This window comes from Nicotiana attenuata, unplaced genomic scaffold (genome assembly GCF_001879085.1).
Source record: "Nicotiana attenuata strain UT unplaced genomic scaffold, NIATTr2, whole genome shotgun sequence".
NCBI lineage: Eukaryota > Viridiplantae > Streptophyta > Magnoliopsida > Solanales > Solanaceae > Nicotiana > Nicotiana attenuata.
This window is the reverse complement of record NW_017670437.1, coordinates 458,723-479,800: the sequence shown is the minus strand read 5'-3', so window position 1 is coordinate 479,800 and position 21,078 is coordinate 458,723. Positions and strand designations below refer to the sequence as shown.

General features: G+C 39.4%; 1 protein-coding gene across 1 annotated transcript; it reads left to right on the top strand.

Moving 5' to 3' along the window:
* Window positions 1-7,315: 7,315 nt before the first annotated feature.
* Window positions 7,316-10,898, top strand: LOC109239400. The gene is made up of 2 exons (XM_019405958.1): window positions 7,316-7,480; window positions 10,308-10,898. Exon 2 carries the CDS (start codon window positions 10,344-10,346, stop codon window positions 10,650-10,652), a length of 309 nt encoding a protein of 102 aa, XP_019261503.1. The 5' UTR covers window positions 7,316-7,480; window positions 10,308-10,343; the 3' UTR covers window positions 10,653-10,898.
* The last annotated feature ends 10,180 nt before the right edge of the window (window positions 10,899-21,078 follow it).

Sequence of the window (21,078 nt, the reverse complement as noted above, 5' to 3'; positions counted from 1 at the left end):
CAAGGTAACAGTCTTGGCATGGCAATCAAGGATGACGTGATATGGAGATAACCAATCCATGCCCAGGATGACCTCAAAGTCGGCCATATCAAGCAACAAAAGATCCGCTCTAGTCTCGTAACCACAGAAAGTCACGATACAGGACCAATAGATCCGATCCATAATAACAGAATCGCCCACTGGAGTGGACACATATACAAGAGTACCTAAGGACTCGCGAGGAACACCCAGGAATGAGCAAACAGAGATGACACATATGAATATGTAGACCCTGGATCAAATAGTACCGAAGCATCCCTACCACAGATAGAAATAATACCTATGATCACGGTATCTGAGGCAATTGCGTCTAGTATGGCTGGGAAAGCATAGAACCTAGCTGGGGCACCAACTGACTGGCCTCCACTTGATGGACCTCCACCTCTAGGACGGCCCCTACCCACCTGCTCTCTGCCTCTAGGCGGTCGGACGACTGGTGCGGCAGCTGGTGCTATAATCATAGGCTGAGAACCCTGCTGTACTGTCTTGCCCCGAAGCCTGGGGAAGAACCTTCTCACGTGACCAAGGTCCCCGCACTCGAAACAACCTTTCAGAACTACGGACTGCTGACCTGAAGTCCGACCCTAATGGCCTGAATACCCACTAGAGAACCCTAAAAAGCTAGTAGACGGTAGGAGCTCTCGGGAATGGCACTGAAATAGGGCTGCACTGGAGCACCCCGAGAAGGCGGCGGTGCTGGATATGTGGGCCTGCTAGACTAACCTCTCACATACTGACGTCTTCCCCCAGAAGGAGCACCATTGAACCCTCCAGAATATCGAAATCGTTTGTCCCACGGCATCTGCTCTCGGCTCCACTGACGAACACCCTCTATTCTCCAAGCTATCTCCGCGACTAGCTCGTAAGAAGTCCCTATCTCAACCTCTGGGGCCATAGTGGCCGGAATACCATATTGCAACCCTGCAACAAACCTCTGCACTCTCCATGCGTCGGTGGGAAGTATCATAAGTGCATGGTGAGACAACTCAGAGAATCTCTCCTCATAGTCGGTCACTGACATCTGACCCTACTATAGCTGCTCGAACTGAAACCGCAACTCTTCCCTTTGAGAGAGTGGAATATTCCTATCCAGAAAGATACGTGTGAACTGGTCTCAAGTCAAGGGAGGAGAACATGCTGGTCTGCCAAGAAGATATGACTACCACCATCTACGGTGCCCTCCAATTGAAAGGTGGTAAAGTCCACCCCATGGGACTCCAATACCCTCATGTTGTGCAGTATGTCCCTGCACCGATCAATAAAGTCCTGTGGGTACTCATGTCGCTCACCTCCAAATACAGGAGGATGTAGCCTGGTCCATCTATCCAAGAGCTTCTGTGGCTCGCCGGCCGCAGCTGGTCTAGGCTCAACTATAGCTGCTGCAACTGGATGGGCTCTGTCCACGGGTAGTGCACCCGGGGTATAGTATACGGAAACAACATTCCTTGGAGCCTGGGCGGTAGGGGTCTGTGCTCCCCCTCCCGCTTGAGATGTGGCTGGGTCCGCTAGAAATAAACCAGCATGAGTCATAGTATCCATGAATTACAACATAGACCCATGACCTTCTGAAATCCTGGCGCGGACATGAAATCCGCTGAGGTTGGCTCCGCTGCAGGCACCTCGCCCTGCTCCTCAATAATAGGATCCTCTACTGGATCTATTGGTGGCATAACCGGAGCAACTCTGGGATGCCCTCATCCTCTACCACGGGCTGGAGCCCTCCCTCTACCTTAGCCTTAGCCCCTAGAAATAGGGGGAGCAGCTCCTCCACGATCGGGTACATCTGCCGTGCGCGTTCTCACCATCTGTGAGAGAGTAAGAGAAAGATACTTAGCATAACATCAACTGCACGATAGGAGATGAAGAAAGAGTAGTTTCCTAACACCCTATAGCCTCTCGATGATAAGCACGGACGTCTCCGTACCAATCTACAAGACTCTATTAGGCCCGTTCATAACTTATGATACCTACGTGAACCTAGTGCTCTGATACCATGTTGTCACGACCCAATTCCTCTTATAGGTCGTTTGGCGCCCACCGTTACCGCTAGGCAAGCCAATGGTGAATTAATCATGCAATTTCTTTTTAATTTTCAAGTAGTTGAATTTCATTTATTAATAAAATAAGGAGTAGAAGATATAATAAAGTAAAATGAAGGCTAAGGAGTGAGCAAACGCGGTGAAATAAATGCTCCAAAACCATAAAGTCTGCTAGTTTGTATTCCAAGACCTGGTGTCACAAGTGTATGAGCAACTAGTAGAATATACAAAACTCTAACTACTGTCTGAAATAAAGTAGACAAAAACTAAATGCAAAAGAGAGACTCTGGGCGTTGCAGAACGGCTCATGAAGCAGCTCACCACTAGGCCTCGGGGTATCGGTGGTACGCACTGGTATGACTGCCAGATGCACATGCCTCAGATCCTGCACGATTAGTGAAGAAGTGTAGAGTGAGTACATAAATAACATGTATCTAGTAAGTATCCAGTCTAACCTCGAAGAAGTAGTGACGAGGGGTCGACTTCGACACTTACTACGAGCCAGTAGTAATAAAATACAGAAATTCTAATAGGCATAGGGTACATGAATAACAACAATAATAATAACATAATAACTACTTCAATAATTTCAGGCCATTAAATAAATTATAACCTCTTAAGTCATTGAAGTAATATCAAGTGTGTTCGGACTCCAAACATTATCACGCACGATTTATGCCGAGGTCGTACGACCCGATCCAAAATAATGTGTACATAGCCGAGGGTCGACCGACACGAACCATAGATACATCTATTCTATTACCGAAGCATTTGGCCCGTTCCACAAGAAGAGAGGAAACTTTATGAACATCTGATTTAAAAGTTATTACAAGGCTAATACACAAAGAGCACAATTTCTATTAACGGTCAAGTAACCCGCCAAAACTCAAGTACGTGAAATTCTGTCTTTTACAATCCCTTTATCAAATTCCAATATAATTTAGGCACCTTAATTAACAAGTAGGGTGCAAACATTACAAGCATTTCATGATTTGGGTACTAAACTACCCGGACATAAGCATAATTAGTAGCTACGCACGGATTCTCGTCATCTCGTGCATACGTAGCCTCCGCAATTAGAAGCAATTAGTAATTTAAATAACCTATGGGGTAATTTCCTTCTTACAAGGTTAGGCAAGAGACGTACCTCGTCTCAAAGCTCACTTTTCGGTCCACAAATGTTCTAAAGCCTCAACTCGGTGCCGAACAATCCAAAACTAGCCAAATGTTATATAAATTAATCAATACATGTTCGAAATTTCATAATTTAACTATTAGAGTAATTACCCAACACAAATTGGAAGATTCCTAAAATTCACCCCCAAGCCCATGTGCTCGGATTCCGTAAATTTTTGAAGATAAACATTACCCATAACTTCACGAACTCAAATATATAATTTTCACCCAATTCCATAATTATTTTCGTGATTAAATCTTATTTTTGTCAAAACTTAGATTTTTCAACTAATCCCAAAAATTTCACAAGTTTTCATGTTAAAATCTACCCATAATCTATGTATTCAACTTACATTGGATAGAAATTACTTACCTTCAATAGCTAGGTGATAACCCCTCTCTAAGAAGCTCCAAAAATCGGATAAGAAGTGAACCAAAATGGCCTAAGTCCCAACATTAAAAGACCTCACTGCCTCCAGCGATTCCGCTTCTGCGGACCTTGGGTCGCACCTACGACACCGCTTCTGCGGACAAAGGTCCGCTTCTGCGGAATGCACCAAGCCCAGCACTGGGCGCACCTGCAGAAAGGACACCGCACCTGCGAGCCCGCTTCTGCGGCTCGCCTCTTGCATCTGCGACCCAGGCCTGGCCGGCCCTCTTCTCACCTGCGGCCCTTCCCTTGCAGAAGCGAGGCCGCTTATGCGGAAATCCCTCCTCTTTTGCGGGCCACAACCAACTCGCCGAAAACCTCTTCTGCATCCATACGCTCGCACCTGCGACTAGCTCCTCGTAGGTGCGATTGCACCAGAAGCTCTGCTGCTTCAACCTTTTCCTCCAAGTCCAAAGTTGATCAGTGTATCGTCCGATTAGCACCTGAGGCCCCCGGGTCCTCGCCCAAACATACCAACAAGTTCGAAAACATAAAACAGACTCGCTCGCGCCCTCGGAATGCAGATAACAACATTAAAACTAAGAATCACAACCCAAAACCAATAGAATCAACTTATGAACTTCAAGTTCTTCCAACTTACTCCGAACGCGCCAAATGACACTTAAACTACTCGGAATGACACCAAATTTTGTGTGCAAGTCTTAAATCACCATACGAAACTATTCTCTAGCTCGAAATTGTCACGGCCCAAACCGATGGGCCGCGACGGGCACCCGATACCTTACTCGACCGAGTACCAACATAACATATCTTTCCTATTGTACTTTCATTGGCAAATGGGCCAAACGGGTCGTCATGGGCTAACAAGAATAACATAGGGGAATACTCAATATAGGACGACCCAACCTGATATAAAAACTTATACATGTGATATACGGGCCTATAAGGCCAATATGATCATTTGTAAACTCAAAACATAGGCCGGCAAGGCCATACAAGCATTCGTATACATGACATCTGTCTACAAGCCTCTAAGAGTACATACTTAACATAAAGGTCGGGACAGGGCCCCGCCATACCAATCAATACGTGTCTAAATCATACTGACCAGACAAGAAACTCCGGAGCAAATGGAGCGCACCAACATCTTTTGCTGAGCTGATAGCCTACTTGGAGGACTCTCGACCTGTTTATCGGGACCTGCGGGCATGAAACGCAGCGTCCCCAGGAAAAAAGGACGTCAGTACGAATAATGTACCGAGTATGTAAGGCACATAAATAAGTACATAAAAGACATGGAAGAAATATAGAGTAAATGACTCAACATGTAAGTCTGGATAACTCTGTAAATCATGAAATACTTATAGTGTCATGCATATGCATATGAATGTCATGTTGTGCATAGGTACATGTGTTCATAACATCATCAAGCCTCTGAGGGCATCCCATCATATCATCTCGGCCACTGTGGGCAAAATCACAACGTATACTAGCTGATCAAGCGGTGGTGCGTATATAACGCCGTAACCTTTTTCCATATCCCATATAAATATAATATACATATATATGCGTATATAACGCCATCTGGTCAAGGGTCAATGTACATGTATAAATGAATGCAATGCATGAGAAGTACGTCAGTAAAATCTTTCGGAGTGTCATAAGACCATTATGCCTTTGATTTATATCATGAAGTAAACTTTTTTCAACTTACGTATTTTTCTGAGATCCATGAACAGATGATAGAATAATGAGACACATGGGGAATCAAGAATATAGGCATCTCTAATATTTCTATAAATAGAGTCATTTATGGAAGTTGTGTATATGCTCGTTTCGTTTGTATCGTATGAATCGTGCCAAAAGGAAATAATGGATAGCCTTAACATACCTGAGTCGATTCTCTTGAGAAAGATTACACCGTACTCCCTTAAAATTACCAAATCTCACGTTAATTTGAGTTGTTGAAGGTCTTGGGCGTTGCTTATATGATATGTAATATGAAGATGCATATTAGAATGGTTTAACGTGACTTATGCAAGGAAAGTTTGGCTGAACTCTTTTTTTAAGAGATTAGGAATTGATTTTGATCTTATGATTGTTATTCTTAACTTTAGGTGGGCCCACATTCCAAGCTTAGTGTCACCTAACCCTTTTCAAGTGTGCCACCTTTAAATCTCATAATATGAGTCATAATTTGGAAAAAATTTGCTGCCACGTTAGATTCTTTGGTCATTATTCAAAGACCTTATTTAACCACCCACCAAATCCTTAATCAATTAATTAATTCCCCACTAATTTAATATTTAACCAATTACCCACATAATTAAGAATTATCTCAAATTACTTAAAATACTACTCACTTTTAATACACTTTACATATCCTACTATCGTGGTCATGGTATACCTTGTATGGCACTAGCCCATAAATATCGGGTATTATGGCTCGGACCTATTTTATCCCAAATCGATAACCTTCAACGAAACTCATTTTCTTTGATTCGTTTACTCTTTATCCTTCACGCCACTTACTTATCACTTGTTATAAGTAGCATAAATGCGTATAACCTCAAGATAACCTCATCCCCGAGTCTACGTTGATTAACTTATGACGAAACTTTAACGTACGAAATGCGGAATGTAATATCTCATTTCCGTGCTTATATCAATTTATTTATGGCGTACTTCCTAGTACAGAAACATGAGGTGTAACAGGAATCGCAAACTGACCTCGATAACACCAACACCTGCTCCAAACTAAATTTAAAGAACTTTAAAACCTTCAATATGCCAACTTTCAATATTAAGCTCTAAAACGCTCCTGGGTCATCCAAAACCCGATCTGAACATACGCCCAAGTCCAAAATAATCATAAGAACCTATTGGGACCGTCAAATCCCGGTTCCGAGGTCGTTTACTCAAACTATTGACTCAAGACAAACTTAGCCCTTTTTAGCCAATATTAAGGAACTAAGTGTTCCGATTTCAACCCGAACCCTTCCAAACCCGAACTAACCATCCCCGTAAGTCATAAAACAATAAAAGCACATATGAAAAGTCTTATTTAGGGGGACGGGAATCTAGAAAGTAAAACGACCGGTGGGGTTGTTACAAAATGGTGATATCAATGTGCAGCAGATTCATTCAAGTGATAATATGGCTGATTTGTTCACCAAATCTCTATCAACGTCAACCTTCAAAAAGCTAGTGTACAAGATTGGGATGTGAAGGCTCAAAGGATGTGGATTGATGCTCTCATCAGGGGGAGTTAAGACGCGTTGTACTCTTTTTTCCTTACAAGATTTTGTCCCACTGAGATTTCCTTGCAAGGTTTTAACGAGGCAACCAAAACGCGTATGTCTAAACATCGTGCTCTTTTTCCTTCACTAGAATTTTTTTCCACTGGATTTGTTTTAGTTAAGGTTTTAATGAGGCACATTATTTGTTGAATAGACATTTAAGGAGGTGTTATAAATAGAATTGTATTTAATGTTAATGTCTATATTTTAGAGAGATTCTAGGGTTTGTTACTGGATGACTAAGTCACTTTTTCCCTGGGGCTATATTTCTTTGTAATTAATCCCATAATCAATAGAATTCCTCCGTGTTTCTTTGCAATATTCTTCTTTTCTTTATTCTTTTATTTCATTTATGAAATTTTGACACAAATTACGGAGTAATAAAAAGTTTCAACCGAAAATCTCACAATTTGGGAAAAAACTCTAGATCAATAAACCCTCAAACGTCAAAACCATCGCTACCCGCTAGAAGAAACCCTCAGGGCGCACACCGGTCGCCGCTCTCCCGTCATCCAACGCCGTCGGCGGCTTCTCCGGTGAGCTCCTTTCCACCTCTCTCTCTGTCTCTGCTGTGTGTGCGCGCGCGCGCGTGTGGGATTTAGCTGTTGGTGTCATGGTATTGTATGCCTGCGTGGTTATGGATTTGGGTTTATGGTGCATTTGATTCTACCTACTGGCAATTTATTAGTTCTGAAGTCGTGTAGTTACTTTTTCCTGCCATTTCCATTTTTTCGCACGGAAAATTGAATTTGGACGGTATCAGAAATAGTCATTTTTCAACTTGTATTGCTGCCAGCATTTTAATTATTTGTTTCTGCAAATGATTTAGGTCAGACAGTACCAACTTTTTTCCGTTTGTTTTCTCTCTGTGGTTCTTTTTTTGTGTTCTGAATCTTCATATTTTTTTCATTACAATTCTCTGCATTAAAATAAATTGTTAGCTAATACTTAGACTCTAAAGTCTTCATTTTTAAGCTGTTTTGGTTTCAGTTCAATTTTCATGTTTCCCTTGGGACTGTTTATTGACATTTGCAATTGTTTGTATTAATAAATTTTTACGAATAACACAGAATCTGTATAAGTTATGAAACTTGTCGCTGCGAATTAATACAACGAGCCCGAAATGTTGTTTGAGTTGTTCGTACTCTAAACATGAGGGTAAGAACCTCGTATTCTGGTCGTTCTCTTCTAATTTACTACTAGTATAATAGTGAGCCCTTCATAATTTAAACATAGGGGCGGGAGCCATGTTTTTTCTTCATCGTCCTTTTTCAATCTTTTTTTTCTCCTTCCGTTTGGGTTAAAGAACACCATCTTTTAATCCTACGTTTATAATTTACGGGGTGGGGAAATCCTATGGTTTATTAATTATAACCTGAGACGACTCTTATATTTAGACTGTTCAGAATAAGTACGGTTTATACAGACACGTCTTTTTAATTTAACTCATATCATAGTACAAATATTGTCAGTCCACCCATGATTGTTTTTAGCAAGGACAAAGTCCGCCAATGATTATGACATCTCATGTGCTATTTTATCATATCTTATTTTCTTGTTGTAAAAAAGGTGCATTAATAGCGCGTTGATGGCTCCATCTCTGTCCTACAATTTTATAGAACCAAGAAAAAGATGCACCTTCATATTACTAGGCCACACTCAGTTTCAATTGCACTTCATGTAGTATACTTGATTGTAGACCATCTTGTTGAGAATGCCAACATTTCACTGAAATTGCTGTCATTTCAAGTTATTCTCAAACTCTGCCTAAGGTATAGTATGATCATGTTGTAATATCGTTGTTAGCTGGAAAATTGTACTAGCTAATTGGTTTTTACTTTTTACACTCTTTTCTTAATTGGGGTATATGTAGAGTAAGTAGATTCACAGGTGAAGTGAAACGTGCAGTAGTGAAGGTGCAATAGGTAGGAGAAATTCTTGGGCAAAGGTGACAGCGGTGTTCATACCCGTTAGGGTTGACGACATCATCACCCTTATTGACTATGAAAGAGAAGCTAGAAGGTCTCGTGGAAATTATTATTATTGATCCATTTCAATGGATGCTAAGCATTTTATAAAGCTGTACCAAAAGACAAAGGGAGAGGGAAAAACTCACCTTTGTTGATCAGGGGTTTTAAGGATGAGGTAGAAGTTCTCATGAAAGTTGTTAAAGTAATGAACTTTTTTTTACAAGTAGTAAGAGATTTTATTAGAGAATAAACAGCACTAAGATAGTGCAATAAAACATATTTCCAAGTTGTGCAGATCCTAGATTAGACATTATGCACATACAAACTAGTTATGAAAAAGCTCTGGACTTGAGGTTAAGAATGTTTCTCTTGTTGCCATCAAAGATTCTACAGTTCCTTTCTGTCCAAACATTCCACCGAATAACATGGAGAGTTTATTCCAAATTTTGTAATGCTTTTTGTTGAGTCTGTCCCTGTCCCAGCATGTGAAGAGCTCTCTGATGGAGTTTGGCATTGTCCAGAAGACGCCGAGTAAAGCAAAAAATAAATTCCACAGAATGATATGTAATCTTGCAATGAGAAAATAGGTTATTTGCATCTCTTTGTATAATGGTTTTCACCGAGAGGACATCTGCTACAAATCTGAAAGCCTCTTTGCTGAAGGTTGTTGTTTTTGGTGAGGCAGGCGTCCCTTGCCCCACTAACCAAGAGAAACACGAGACCTTCAGAGGGGCATTTTTATGCCATATTTTCTTCCATGGCCAAGATCCACTGTTATTCTGAGGTGACAGTGTATTGTAGCAAGATTTCACAGAGAAGAGGCCATTTGAATGACCTTTCCAAGTGATGGAGTCCGGTTTTTGTTGATCCTGAGAAGTAATGAACTTTGAATGTGGTAGCAACGAATTCGTCTTCTGACTCATGGTATCTTGTTATGTTTAGTTAGTCTGATCAGTGTTAGTAAAAGTCATCTCTTCATTGCTTTAAAGATATCGATTCGTAGCAGGGGGTTAGTGCTTCTTAGATGAAGCCAAGTGCGTCAAAGAAGTGTGAGCTTCAAACAATGATGTCCTAAGCGATCCAAACGACCATTAGTTGGTTCATTGAATCTCTATTTTGAGGAGTTGATTAAAATCCGGCTTTATTATAAAGTATTAGATAATGAGATTAGTTATTTTATTTGCATTTTGATTGTTATAGTACTAAATTCGTAGTATATGTTTAGTATTTCTTTAATTTTCAGCTAGTTGTGTGCTTCATTTCTTGATTTTAGCTTCAGACCTTAGGGACCTTGCCTCTTTGCTGTGCTTCTAAGAACACGGAGTCTGATGTATTTGCGATTGCATTAGAATTCTCACTGAACCATTGTTGAGACTGCGTCTTCTTTGTGCAGTGAATCCGAGTATTGAGCTGCTTTCAGAACCAAGAAATGAACTTTGGCAGACTGAAGAATGTGCTAGCTGCTACAGCCATTGAAGGGGTAGCTGAGGCAAGGGCCAGGATATTTGGTCATGTGCTTAACCCAACCGGGCAGAGGTCATCTCACAAGGTATTACGCAAGAAGCTTATTGGTGAAAAGGTATCACAATGGTACCCACATGATATCATGAAAGATGATCCTCTTGTGATGGCACGTCAAGAGCAAGAGCGACTGAGCAAGCTTGAAATGCTGAAACGTCGTGGAAAGGGACCACCTAAGAAGGGCCAGGGCAAGCAGGCTAAGAAGCGCAACAAATAGAGTTCACACTTTCACTGGCTTGCAACTGTTTCTAGTGTTACTGTTTGCTATTTGATATCTAACTTTTTCCTGTTCTATCTCTTGGGATTTCTTACTGCTACTCAAACATATGCTTTCAATACTCTCCATGCTTGTTTCGATGTCTAATTCCCCCAATATCCATTTATTAGTGTAAATAAATAAACTAATGTGAAGTTAGGGGCCGTTTGGTTCTAATGCAAGCCAGGCAGGGATTAGTTATGCAGAGATTGCATAATGCAAAATTAGTAATGTAGAGATAAATTAAGTAATGCATGGAATGGAATGTAATGCTTAAATTAGTAATCCAGGGGTTATTTGTGGTTGGATGGTTGGTGTGTTGTATTAAATAAATTGGTTTTGAAGATGATGGGGGGCGTTATTGTCATTTTAGTAAATTTAATCCATATATTGATAATATTTGTACTCTTATTTCACTTGTCCCGCATAAAATAATACAATAAGTTATTTTTCTGTACGCTCTTGTATTTGTCTAAACTACTCTTTTCTGTCTTAAATATTTAATTATAACATTTTACTAATTAGAACATGAATGATATATTTGAAGAAAGAAAAACGGCTTCTTCTTTACTAAACATCAAAATATTTTGTAAAATAGATTTAGTTTGTCAGATTGACTAATCATTGGGGCTGAAGAGAGAAGTTTGTAATTCCACCATATTTTTGCAGTTGTCTCCTTTGTTAATAATCTGGAGAATTCGTCTAGTATCAACTAAAATGCACCTATTTGTAATTTGTATCATTTTCTTTCATTTTTTTCCATGTTAACGACGGCCTCGTCATATCTCTCCGTTCACACTTTTATTAATCAAGCAATTTTAATTCGCACCGTCGTAATTACCCCTGCCAATTAAACTGCTTCACCAATATTAAATGGCGAAGTGCACCAATAGCTATTTTTAAGCATGATGTTTAAAATATATTCACAATTTACAATAAATTTAAAGATTAGCCAATTCACCCAAACTTCAGGCTTAATAGCATGTTTGGCCAAGCTTTTCCAATACTAGAAAAAAAGGTGTTATTTTCCCTCAAAATTGATGTGTTTGGCCAAACTTTTGAAGAAAAAAAAGAAGTGCTTTTGAGGAGAAGCAGAAGCAGTTTTGGAGAAGTAGAAAAAAGTAGCTTCTCTCCAAAAACACTTTTGAGAAAAATATACTTAGAAGCAGCTTTTAAAAGCTTGGCCAAACACTAATTACTACTCAGAAGTGATTTTCAAATTAATTAGTCAAACACAAACTGCTTCTCACCAAAAGTACTTTTGAGAAAAAGCACTTCTCAAAATAAGCTGATTTTTGCAGCTTGGCCAAACAGACTATAAGTATCTTGAATTTTTGTAACCTGAATTTTCGAGCTGCTAATTCGGAGTTCAGGACTTTTAATGTCCTAAATTTTTGAGCTACTAATTTGAAATTAAGGACTAAGTATCCTGAATTTCTGAATTGCTAATTTATAATTCAGGACATAAGATTCGAATTTTTGTGCATAATTTTCGAACATTAGGATACGATATCTTAAATTTGAAGTTGAGATTTAAACTTCAGGACGTCGTATTCTGAATTTTGAGCGAATTAGTTAATCTTTAAATATATAATAAAATATAAATATATTTTATGCATTCTTGAAAATGGCATATTTTAATGGTGCCATATTCACACATTAAATTGATCAATGTCTTTGGCTTCTTCACGAGACAATATCACATTATCTTCTAGACGTTAGAAATTAATAATATCATATCATCTAGATAACGTTTTAGCACTTCTTACCTTCCTCTCCCATTTCCCACCTTCTTTCACATCACTATTTGACCTCCTCCAGTCTTCTTCTAGTAACCTTATTTTCTTTACCATTTTCCACCCTCCTTGGGTCATTGGATTGGAGATATTAAAAAAAAAATAAAATAACTACTAACATAAAATCTCGTATAAAATAACTTTATATTTAATTAAAGAGAGTATATCATAAATAATTGTTGCTTAACTTATACTGTATTTGGTTGGTCGTACAAAAAAAAATAAGTTTAGCATAATAAGTTAAGCTAGAATATATATATTATTTTATTGAGATAAAGTATAAAATATTTAATAATTTTTGTATAACTAGCATGTGATCAGTGGCGGAGCCGCTTGCCAAAAAATTTCACTTTTTTCTTTTTATGTATTTATGCTATATATTGACTTTTATTTTTATGAATTTAACTTTTTTATATTTTGACACTCCTTAATAAACTTATGATTCCGCCACTGCATGTGATCAACCCCTTAAAATTATTCCCTTCTATTCCTTTCAATCTAGAAGCCGTTCCATGTAAGTTACATCAATAAGGAAAAGATAAAATAAAGATAAAAACAAAAATAACAATAAGAAAAATAAAAGGACATCACTTTTGTGATTGTATGTATATTTTCACATTAATCTTCACTTATTCACAACATAGTACAATATATCTTTTACATCGTATTTCACTTAAAAGCTTCTTGATTATGGATATCAAAGCTGAAAAACGAAGAGTAGAAGAAGATATAGAAAATTTTGAAACAATTTCTTTATCTGACCTACAAATGAAGGATGAAAACGAGAGCCCAAAAAATTCCTCTTCGCCACAAGATTTTTTTGAATTTTTCACTGAATCTGATTCTGAAAATTATACATTTTCAGATATTATTTTCTGCGGAAAAATTATTAGTCATGAAAATGATGACAAAAGGCAATTAGATGAGCAATTAAATGACAATTATTTATCTCCATTATTTCGTTCCAATTCTTTACATCGGCCCGTTATAATGCCGATGAATCAGAAACAGGCTAACTCGGCCCGTTTTTATAGTTCACAAAATGTGCAGAAGGTGAATATTACTGCACTGACCTCCATGTCAGCGAAATCTCGGAGAAGAATGTTCATGTTCGGGCCTGTAAAATTCAAGCCCGAAATGGAATTAAGTGCAATCAAGCAAAGACAGGGCTACCGTCGTGTTCCGCCGCCGGTGATTCCTGCAAGTGACGGCGGGGAGACGACGGCTTTGGTGAAGAGTAGTCAGAAGAAGAATAAGAGTGGACCCACCGAAAAAATCAAGGGGTTGAGGAGTAGGCCCCACTTGGCTAACGTGTTGGCCAAGTCATTGAGTTGTTTTTCCATGCGAAAACATTGCATGGCATTGCCTTAGCTATTTGATCATATTATACAGTAACTTTGTACAGAAATGAAAAGGGACTTTATAAGGTTCAAATTCATAATATTCTATCTTCTTTTGGATAATATTTGGTTGAAATTGAAAAAATAAATACTAAATCTTTGAATTCCTATTTTATTATGTCTAATTCTATTTATTCCTCTATCCATAAAACTTAAAAATTACATTTTCTTTTGAAGTTAAATTGGAAAAGAATATTTGTAAGTAGTATTTGGATAGAAAAATGATTAAAGCTGTGTGACGGAAAATCATTATTTCATTTGAAATACTCCTAAAAGAGGAGGTAGTAACTTTTGAGTAGGATTTGGAATAATCTTTCAATCCACGGGACTGGCCTAGTTCTTCCACCATTGATATTTCACTTTTCACCCACAAAAAGAAATCAAAGAGAGGTTTAAGAAAAGTATGGTTCTTTTGTAACTTGACTTTTTGATTCTATACTGCTTTTAGATTGAACAATCTCCTTATGGGGCTAGCTAATTAGGAATGCCACAGAAAACAATTAAGTGAAACACATTAAAACCCTTCTAGAATCAGTGAAGGGAACTCGTTTTCCGTAAAAAATATTTTTCTTAAATAGATAAATATTTTTGTGGAATTTGGATTTTTGGTTGATGAGGGGAAAATATTTTTGGAAAATATATACATTACTAATTAATACTCTCTCCGTTCCAATTTGTGTGAACCTGTTTGACTGGGCACGAAGTTTAAAAAAAAATAATTTTTAAATTGTGGTTCTGTAGACAATAAATTTGCGCCGAGAAAATAAAATCAAGAGCGAAAATATTGCAACAATCGTAGTATTTTATTTCGAATATTTGAGTATACAATCTCTATGGATCCTCTGATTCTTCTTTCCAATTGTAATTAAATTCAAGGGCCTTTGAGCTTGATCTTGAATCTATATTTGTTGCCACGAACGATGATCTTGAATTCAACTGGCACGAACTTTGATTTGAACTCGCACTCCTTGAACCTTGATTTGTTCTTCGTTCTTGAGCTTGAACTTGATTTGTTGAACTTGAACTTGATTGCTTGAAGCTTGAAACTTGTGGAGGAATTTGCAGTGTTTGATCCAAAGAGCTCTCTCTTGCTTCTTGTTATAACTTCTGGTGTCTTTTCTGAGTTATGAAGACCCCTATTTATAGTTGTGGAAGGGAGTTGTGATAAGAACAAACTCTTTCCGATCAATCAAATTGAAGTGGGACATGGCCGCATTTGATTGGCCAGAATATGTCACTTGCACACGTGGCGCGGTTTCATTGGCCTTTCAGTGTGACTGGGCATGCCTTGTCATTTTCACACGTAGCATGATCCTATTGGCTCTTCCGCTTGACTTGGCGCGCCACGTCATTTGACACGTGGCACCAAACTGGGCCTCTAGGAAGATATCATCTTGGGCTTAATGAAGTGGGCTCATCACTTTAGCCCAATTAAATGGGCTAGCCCAATGGATTAAGACTTATTTATTTAACCCATATGTGTTGGACTTATATAACTAATCCTATTATATTAGCGCATAATATTTATTTGGACCAATGTATCTTGAATTTAAAATATAATCCAAATTATTTTATGGATTTAACTTTAATAAAATTTACAAGTCTACAAATGCCCCCTACTTCAAGACTTGTGCGGAGTACGAATTTGCCACACTCCATCAATCGACTAGGCTTGAAGTACTTAGAGATTACATGTATTTGTCTTCTTGAGAAAAATGATCTTTAAAACGTGATCACCAAGGACCGAGAATAAAAGTAATCACTTCCATATGATGGTGTCGATGTCTTTCGGTTTAGATGATCAAACAAGATACCCATGCTATTCACGTTTGAACTTGCTTCTTCCTTGAATTAAAAATGCTTGTAATGTAATTGATGAGTATGGAAAAGACCATTAGTTTCCACGTGAGCCAGAATACATGGAACTTCTCTGCCAGCACTTTGTAGAGATACTACGTGTTAGTAGCGTTATTCTACTCCAAAGAGGACTCAAGCCAAATTCTTATTGACTTAAAACACAAAAGCAATCTTAATTTGCTATTTTCCCAAGAATTGGACTCCTGCCGTCACTGAAACCAAATCCTTTTAGGAGACCATTTCAGCACATATCCCACATCGAACAAAATCACCTAGACAGCTTCTATGCGTGGCTATATATAGCACTGTATTCTCCACTTCACAATATTAATACACAGTATTTGCAAGCCACTTTGAGTCTACTTTTGACAACTTGGAAGCATTGACGCGAAGGTAATTTCTTCTTCTTTTCTTGTACTTTTCTTGTTTTGTTGTCTTTTTTTCTTTTTTGTAGGTCCAAGAAGAAAAGTCGTCGAGTGCTAAGTTGACGAGCAACTCCATGACGTCCCATCGAAGGATAAATCCGCAACCCGCAACAACTTATAGACGGACGGATCTTGCAACACCTTATAGACTAATCAATTTGCAACAACTTATAGACGGATAAATCCATAACAACTAATAGACGGACAAATCTCCATCACCATATAGACGGACACATCAACATCAACATATAGATGGACACATCCACCTCAATATAGACGGACAAATCCACATCAACATATAGACGGACAAATCCCCCTCAAGATATAGACGGACAAATCCACATCAACATATAGACGGACAAATCCCCCTCAATATATAGACGGACAAATCTACATCAACATATAGATGGACACATCCACCTCAATATATAGACGGACAAATCCACATCAACATATAGACGGACACATCACATCATAATATAGACGGACAAATCCTCTCTCAATATATAGACGGACAAATCCACATCAACATATAGACGGACAAATCTGCATCAACATATAGATGAACACATCCACATCACCATATAGACGGACAAATCCGCATCAACATATAGATGGACACATCCACATCACCGTATAGACGGACAAATCCGCATCAACAGGCAAACGGACGAATCTGTATCAACATATAGATGGACACATCCACATCACCATATAGACGGACAAATCCGCATCAATATGTAGACGGACAAATCCACATCAACATATAGACAGACAAATCCGCATCAACATATAGATGGACACATCTACATCATCATATAGACGGACAAATCCGCATCAACATATAGACGGACAAATCCCCCTCAAGATATAGACGGACAAATCCACATCAACATATAGATAGACACATCCACATCACCATATAGTCAAATCCGTGAAGAGACCAACTTAAAGTGCAAAGGGATTTAAGCGTCCACCTTAAGATTGGCAAATTAAAGTTCCTTTTAAGGACAAACCTGTAAAGGGACCAACTTAAGGTGCGAAGGGACTCAAAAACGTCCACCTTAAAATTTGGAAAATTAGAAAGCCTCGACTTAAAGACTTGGTGGATTTGAAGACCAACAAACTTAATGATTTGACGGATTTGAAGACCGAAAAACTTAATGATTTGATGGATTTGAAGATCTGGCGGACTTTGATGTGTCAACTTGAAGAGCGGTGGACTTTAAACTTCAACTTGAAGAGTTAACAGACTTGAAGACTTCAACTTAAAGACTTGGAGGGCTTACACAACTCAACTTGAATTCTGGTGGACTTAAGGACTTCAACTTGAAGATCGATGGACTTGGAGGGCTTGAATACTTCAACTTAAAGATTGGCGGATTTGCAGACTTCAACTTGAAGACCAAAAATTTGAAGGTTTGGCGAAATTGAAGGCATAACGAATCTCCAGGCTTCATTGCAAATACTTGGTAGCCTCCTAAAAGACTATAATCATTCCATTGAAGACACCAATTTACCATGGAAGCTAGCCCCCTTTATATCAAATAAGATCAAAGTTCAACAGGAGGATGGCATTTCAACTTGATTTTACATTCCTTCATACTTCACTCGGACAACCATTGGGGCAATATGTATCTTTTGAACTTATGCGACTGAACTTAGAATGAACTCTAAGCTGCCTACGTACCTCGGTGAAGAGGATCAAGTCATACCGTAGTTCAGACTGGGTAATTTTTTTATGTCCTAACTTTTGCCTAGGCCACCTCTATCGAAGTTTTCAACCTAGCGGACTCTTTTTTTTTTGCAAGGGCCGTACACAGTTTAGACTCATGCGGGCCAAGAGTGTAGCAACATGCAGTTTAGGCTCGTGCGTCAAGGAGCATTGCAACTTCAAGGATAATACTTCTTTAAAAACTTGCCATTTATAGGGCCAATTCTCATCCCATCTACATCAACCAACTTGTAAGCCCCACTTGAGTAAGCTTCTTGTACGACATATGGCCTATCCCATTTTGAAGTGAACTTCCCTACAGGTTTATGGGAAGTAATTATGGGTCTTCGTACGGCAAGGACTTGATCTCCTACTTGAAAGGATCTCAGGCGAACTCTTTTATTGAAGGCACGAGACAAACGAGCTTGATAACATTCAAGACTCTGTTGAGCCTCCAACCTCTTCTCATCAAGAGCCTCCAACTCTGCTAATCGAAGTCGAGCATTTTCTTCATCAGTGATCCCTTCTTGAATAGCCAGTCGTAACGAAGGTATTTGACGCTCAAGTGGCAAGACGGCTTCGACTCCATAAACGAGTGAATAAGGAGTCGCCTGTGTTGGCGTGCGGTGAGTCGTCCTATATGCCCATAGAGCTTCTTCTATACGGTCATTCCAATCTCGTTTGGATTTGGAGACGACTTTATTTAACAAGTTACATAGAGTCTTGTTGAATGCCTCAGCTAGACCATTGGCGGTAGCATTGTACATAGAAGAGTTACGTTGCTTGAAGCCAAAGAGATCACAAATCTTGTTCATCAACCTATTGTCGAATGTCTTGTCATTATCCATTATTATGTAACGAGGAATGCCAAAGCGATAGATAATGTTTACTCGGATGAAACTTGCAACATTTTCTTTCTTTACCTCCTTAAGAGCAACAACTTCAGCCCATTTTGAGAATTAGTCAGTTGCAGCCAAGATGTATAGGTGACCACCAGAGGACTTTGGCAGTGGTCCAACAACATCCAATCCCCAAGCTTCAAATGGCCAGGATGCAACAGTCGGGTGCAACACTTCAGGAGGTTGATGAATAAAATTCACATGGAATTGACAAGCATTGCATCTTTGAGCGTAGTCCAAGCAATCTTTTACCATCGTTGGCCAATAATATCCCATCCTTTTTATATGGTAGTGGAGCTTTGGTCCATACTGGTGTGACCCACATACTCCAGAATGTGCCTCTTGCAAAGCTTGGAGTGCTTCTTCTTCCCCTAAGCATCACAAAAGTATTCCCTTGAATGACCTTCTGTATAGAGTATCTTTGTAGTAAAGGAAGCGAGGTGCACGGCGACGAATTTCAGTCCTTCTCCTCGGATTTTCTGGAAGTATCCCATAGCATAAGTAGTCGATAATGGGTTGTCGCCATTCTTCTTTCCCAACTTCAGAAACAGCGACAAGATGCTTGAGTTCATTTTCTTCACCTTCGGCCTCATTTGGCGGCGGTAATACCCATTTTTGGCATACAGTAACTTGCGTTTGATCAGGCAGGATTAACGATGAAGCTAGGGCAGCTAAAGCATCCGCCTTCTTGTTTTCTTTCCTTTGCACATGCTGAATAGTCACATCACCGAGCCACCCCATTAATTTTTTAGCGTAATCATGATATGGGCGTAGTTCAGGCTTCTTGACCTCGTAACTACCTAAGAGCTGATTGACCACTAACCGGGAGTCACCAAAGACTTGCAATTGCAGTTTCTTCATATCAACGGCCATTTCAAGACCAAGTATTAATGCTTGATACTCAGCAACATTGTTGGAACAGAGTTGTGTCAAGGTGAAGAAGTAGGGCAAGACTACACCTTGGGAAGTGACAAACACTACGCCAGCACCAGCTCTTCCATGATGTGCAGCACCATCAAAGTACATCTTCCATGGAGGTTGAACTTCAACGACCATTGTGTCCTCATCAGGTAGTTCGTCAGTTAGCTCCCAGTCATTAGGTATCGGATGATCTGCCAAGAAGTCTGCCAATGCTTGTCCTTTTACAGCCTTTTGAGGGATGTACAAAATCTTGAATTGTTGAAATTAGAGGTACCATCTCGCTAGTCGATCGCTAAGAACAAGTTTTGACATCATGAACTTGATGGGATTTGCCTTAGAAACAAGACGGACAACATGAGCTTGAAAGTAGTGCTTGAACTTTTGAATTGAGAAGACTAGCGCCAAACACAACTTTTCAATTGGCGAATAATTCAGCTCGTTTGGTGTCATCATCCTGCTCAAGTAGTAAAGGGAGTTTTCTTTCCCTTCACTATTTTCTTGGGCCAACAGCGCTCCAATAGACCTCTCTTGTACTGAAATGTATAGTATCAACGACTTTCCAAGTATAGGGGCTGCCAACACTGGAGGCTTCATCAAGTAGGATTTAATTCTCTCAAAAGGCGTTGCTACACGCTTTGTCCCATTTGAAAGGGACATCGTTCTTCATAAGGCGACTGAATGGTTGGCACCTCCCAGCTAGGTTTGAGATGAATCTCCTAAGGTATGCTAACTTTCCTTGCAGACTTTTTAATTCGTGAATATCCCGAGGCTCAGGCATTTTCAAGATTGCGTCTATTTTGGCTCGATCAATTCAATCCCTCGATGCCGAACAATGTAACCAAGGAACTTCCCGGAAGTAACTCCAAAGGCGCATTTCCATGGATTCATCCTAAGTTGGTACCTCCGGAGCAACTCAAACACCATTCTCAAGTCTTTCAAGTGGTTGCCCTTCTCTCTTGATTTTACCACCAAGTCGTCAACATAGCATTCGACATTCTTGTGGAGAAGATCGTCAAAAATATTCTGCATAGCCCTTTGGTAAGTATCGCCAGCGTTCTTCAAGCCAAAAGGCATTACCTTGTAGCAATAAATACCCTTGGGGTGCGGAATGCAGTAAGCTCTTCATCTTTTGGTGCCATGCAAATTTGGTTATAGCCCGACGAACCGTCCATGAAAGACATTGCCTCGTAACCAGAGTAGCATCGATCATCAACTTTGGAATAGGAAGCGGGAATTCATCTTTGGGACACGCATTATTGAGATCCCTGAAGTCAACGCATACTCGAATCTGGCCATTCTTCTTCCTTACAGGGACAATACTTGAAACCCATGTTGGGTATTTAACTTCCCGAATAAATCCAGCTTCAATGAGTTT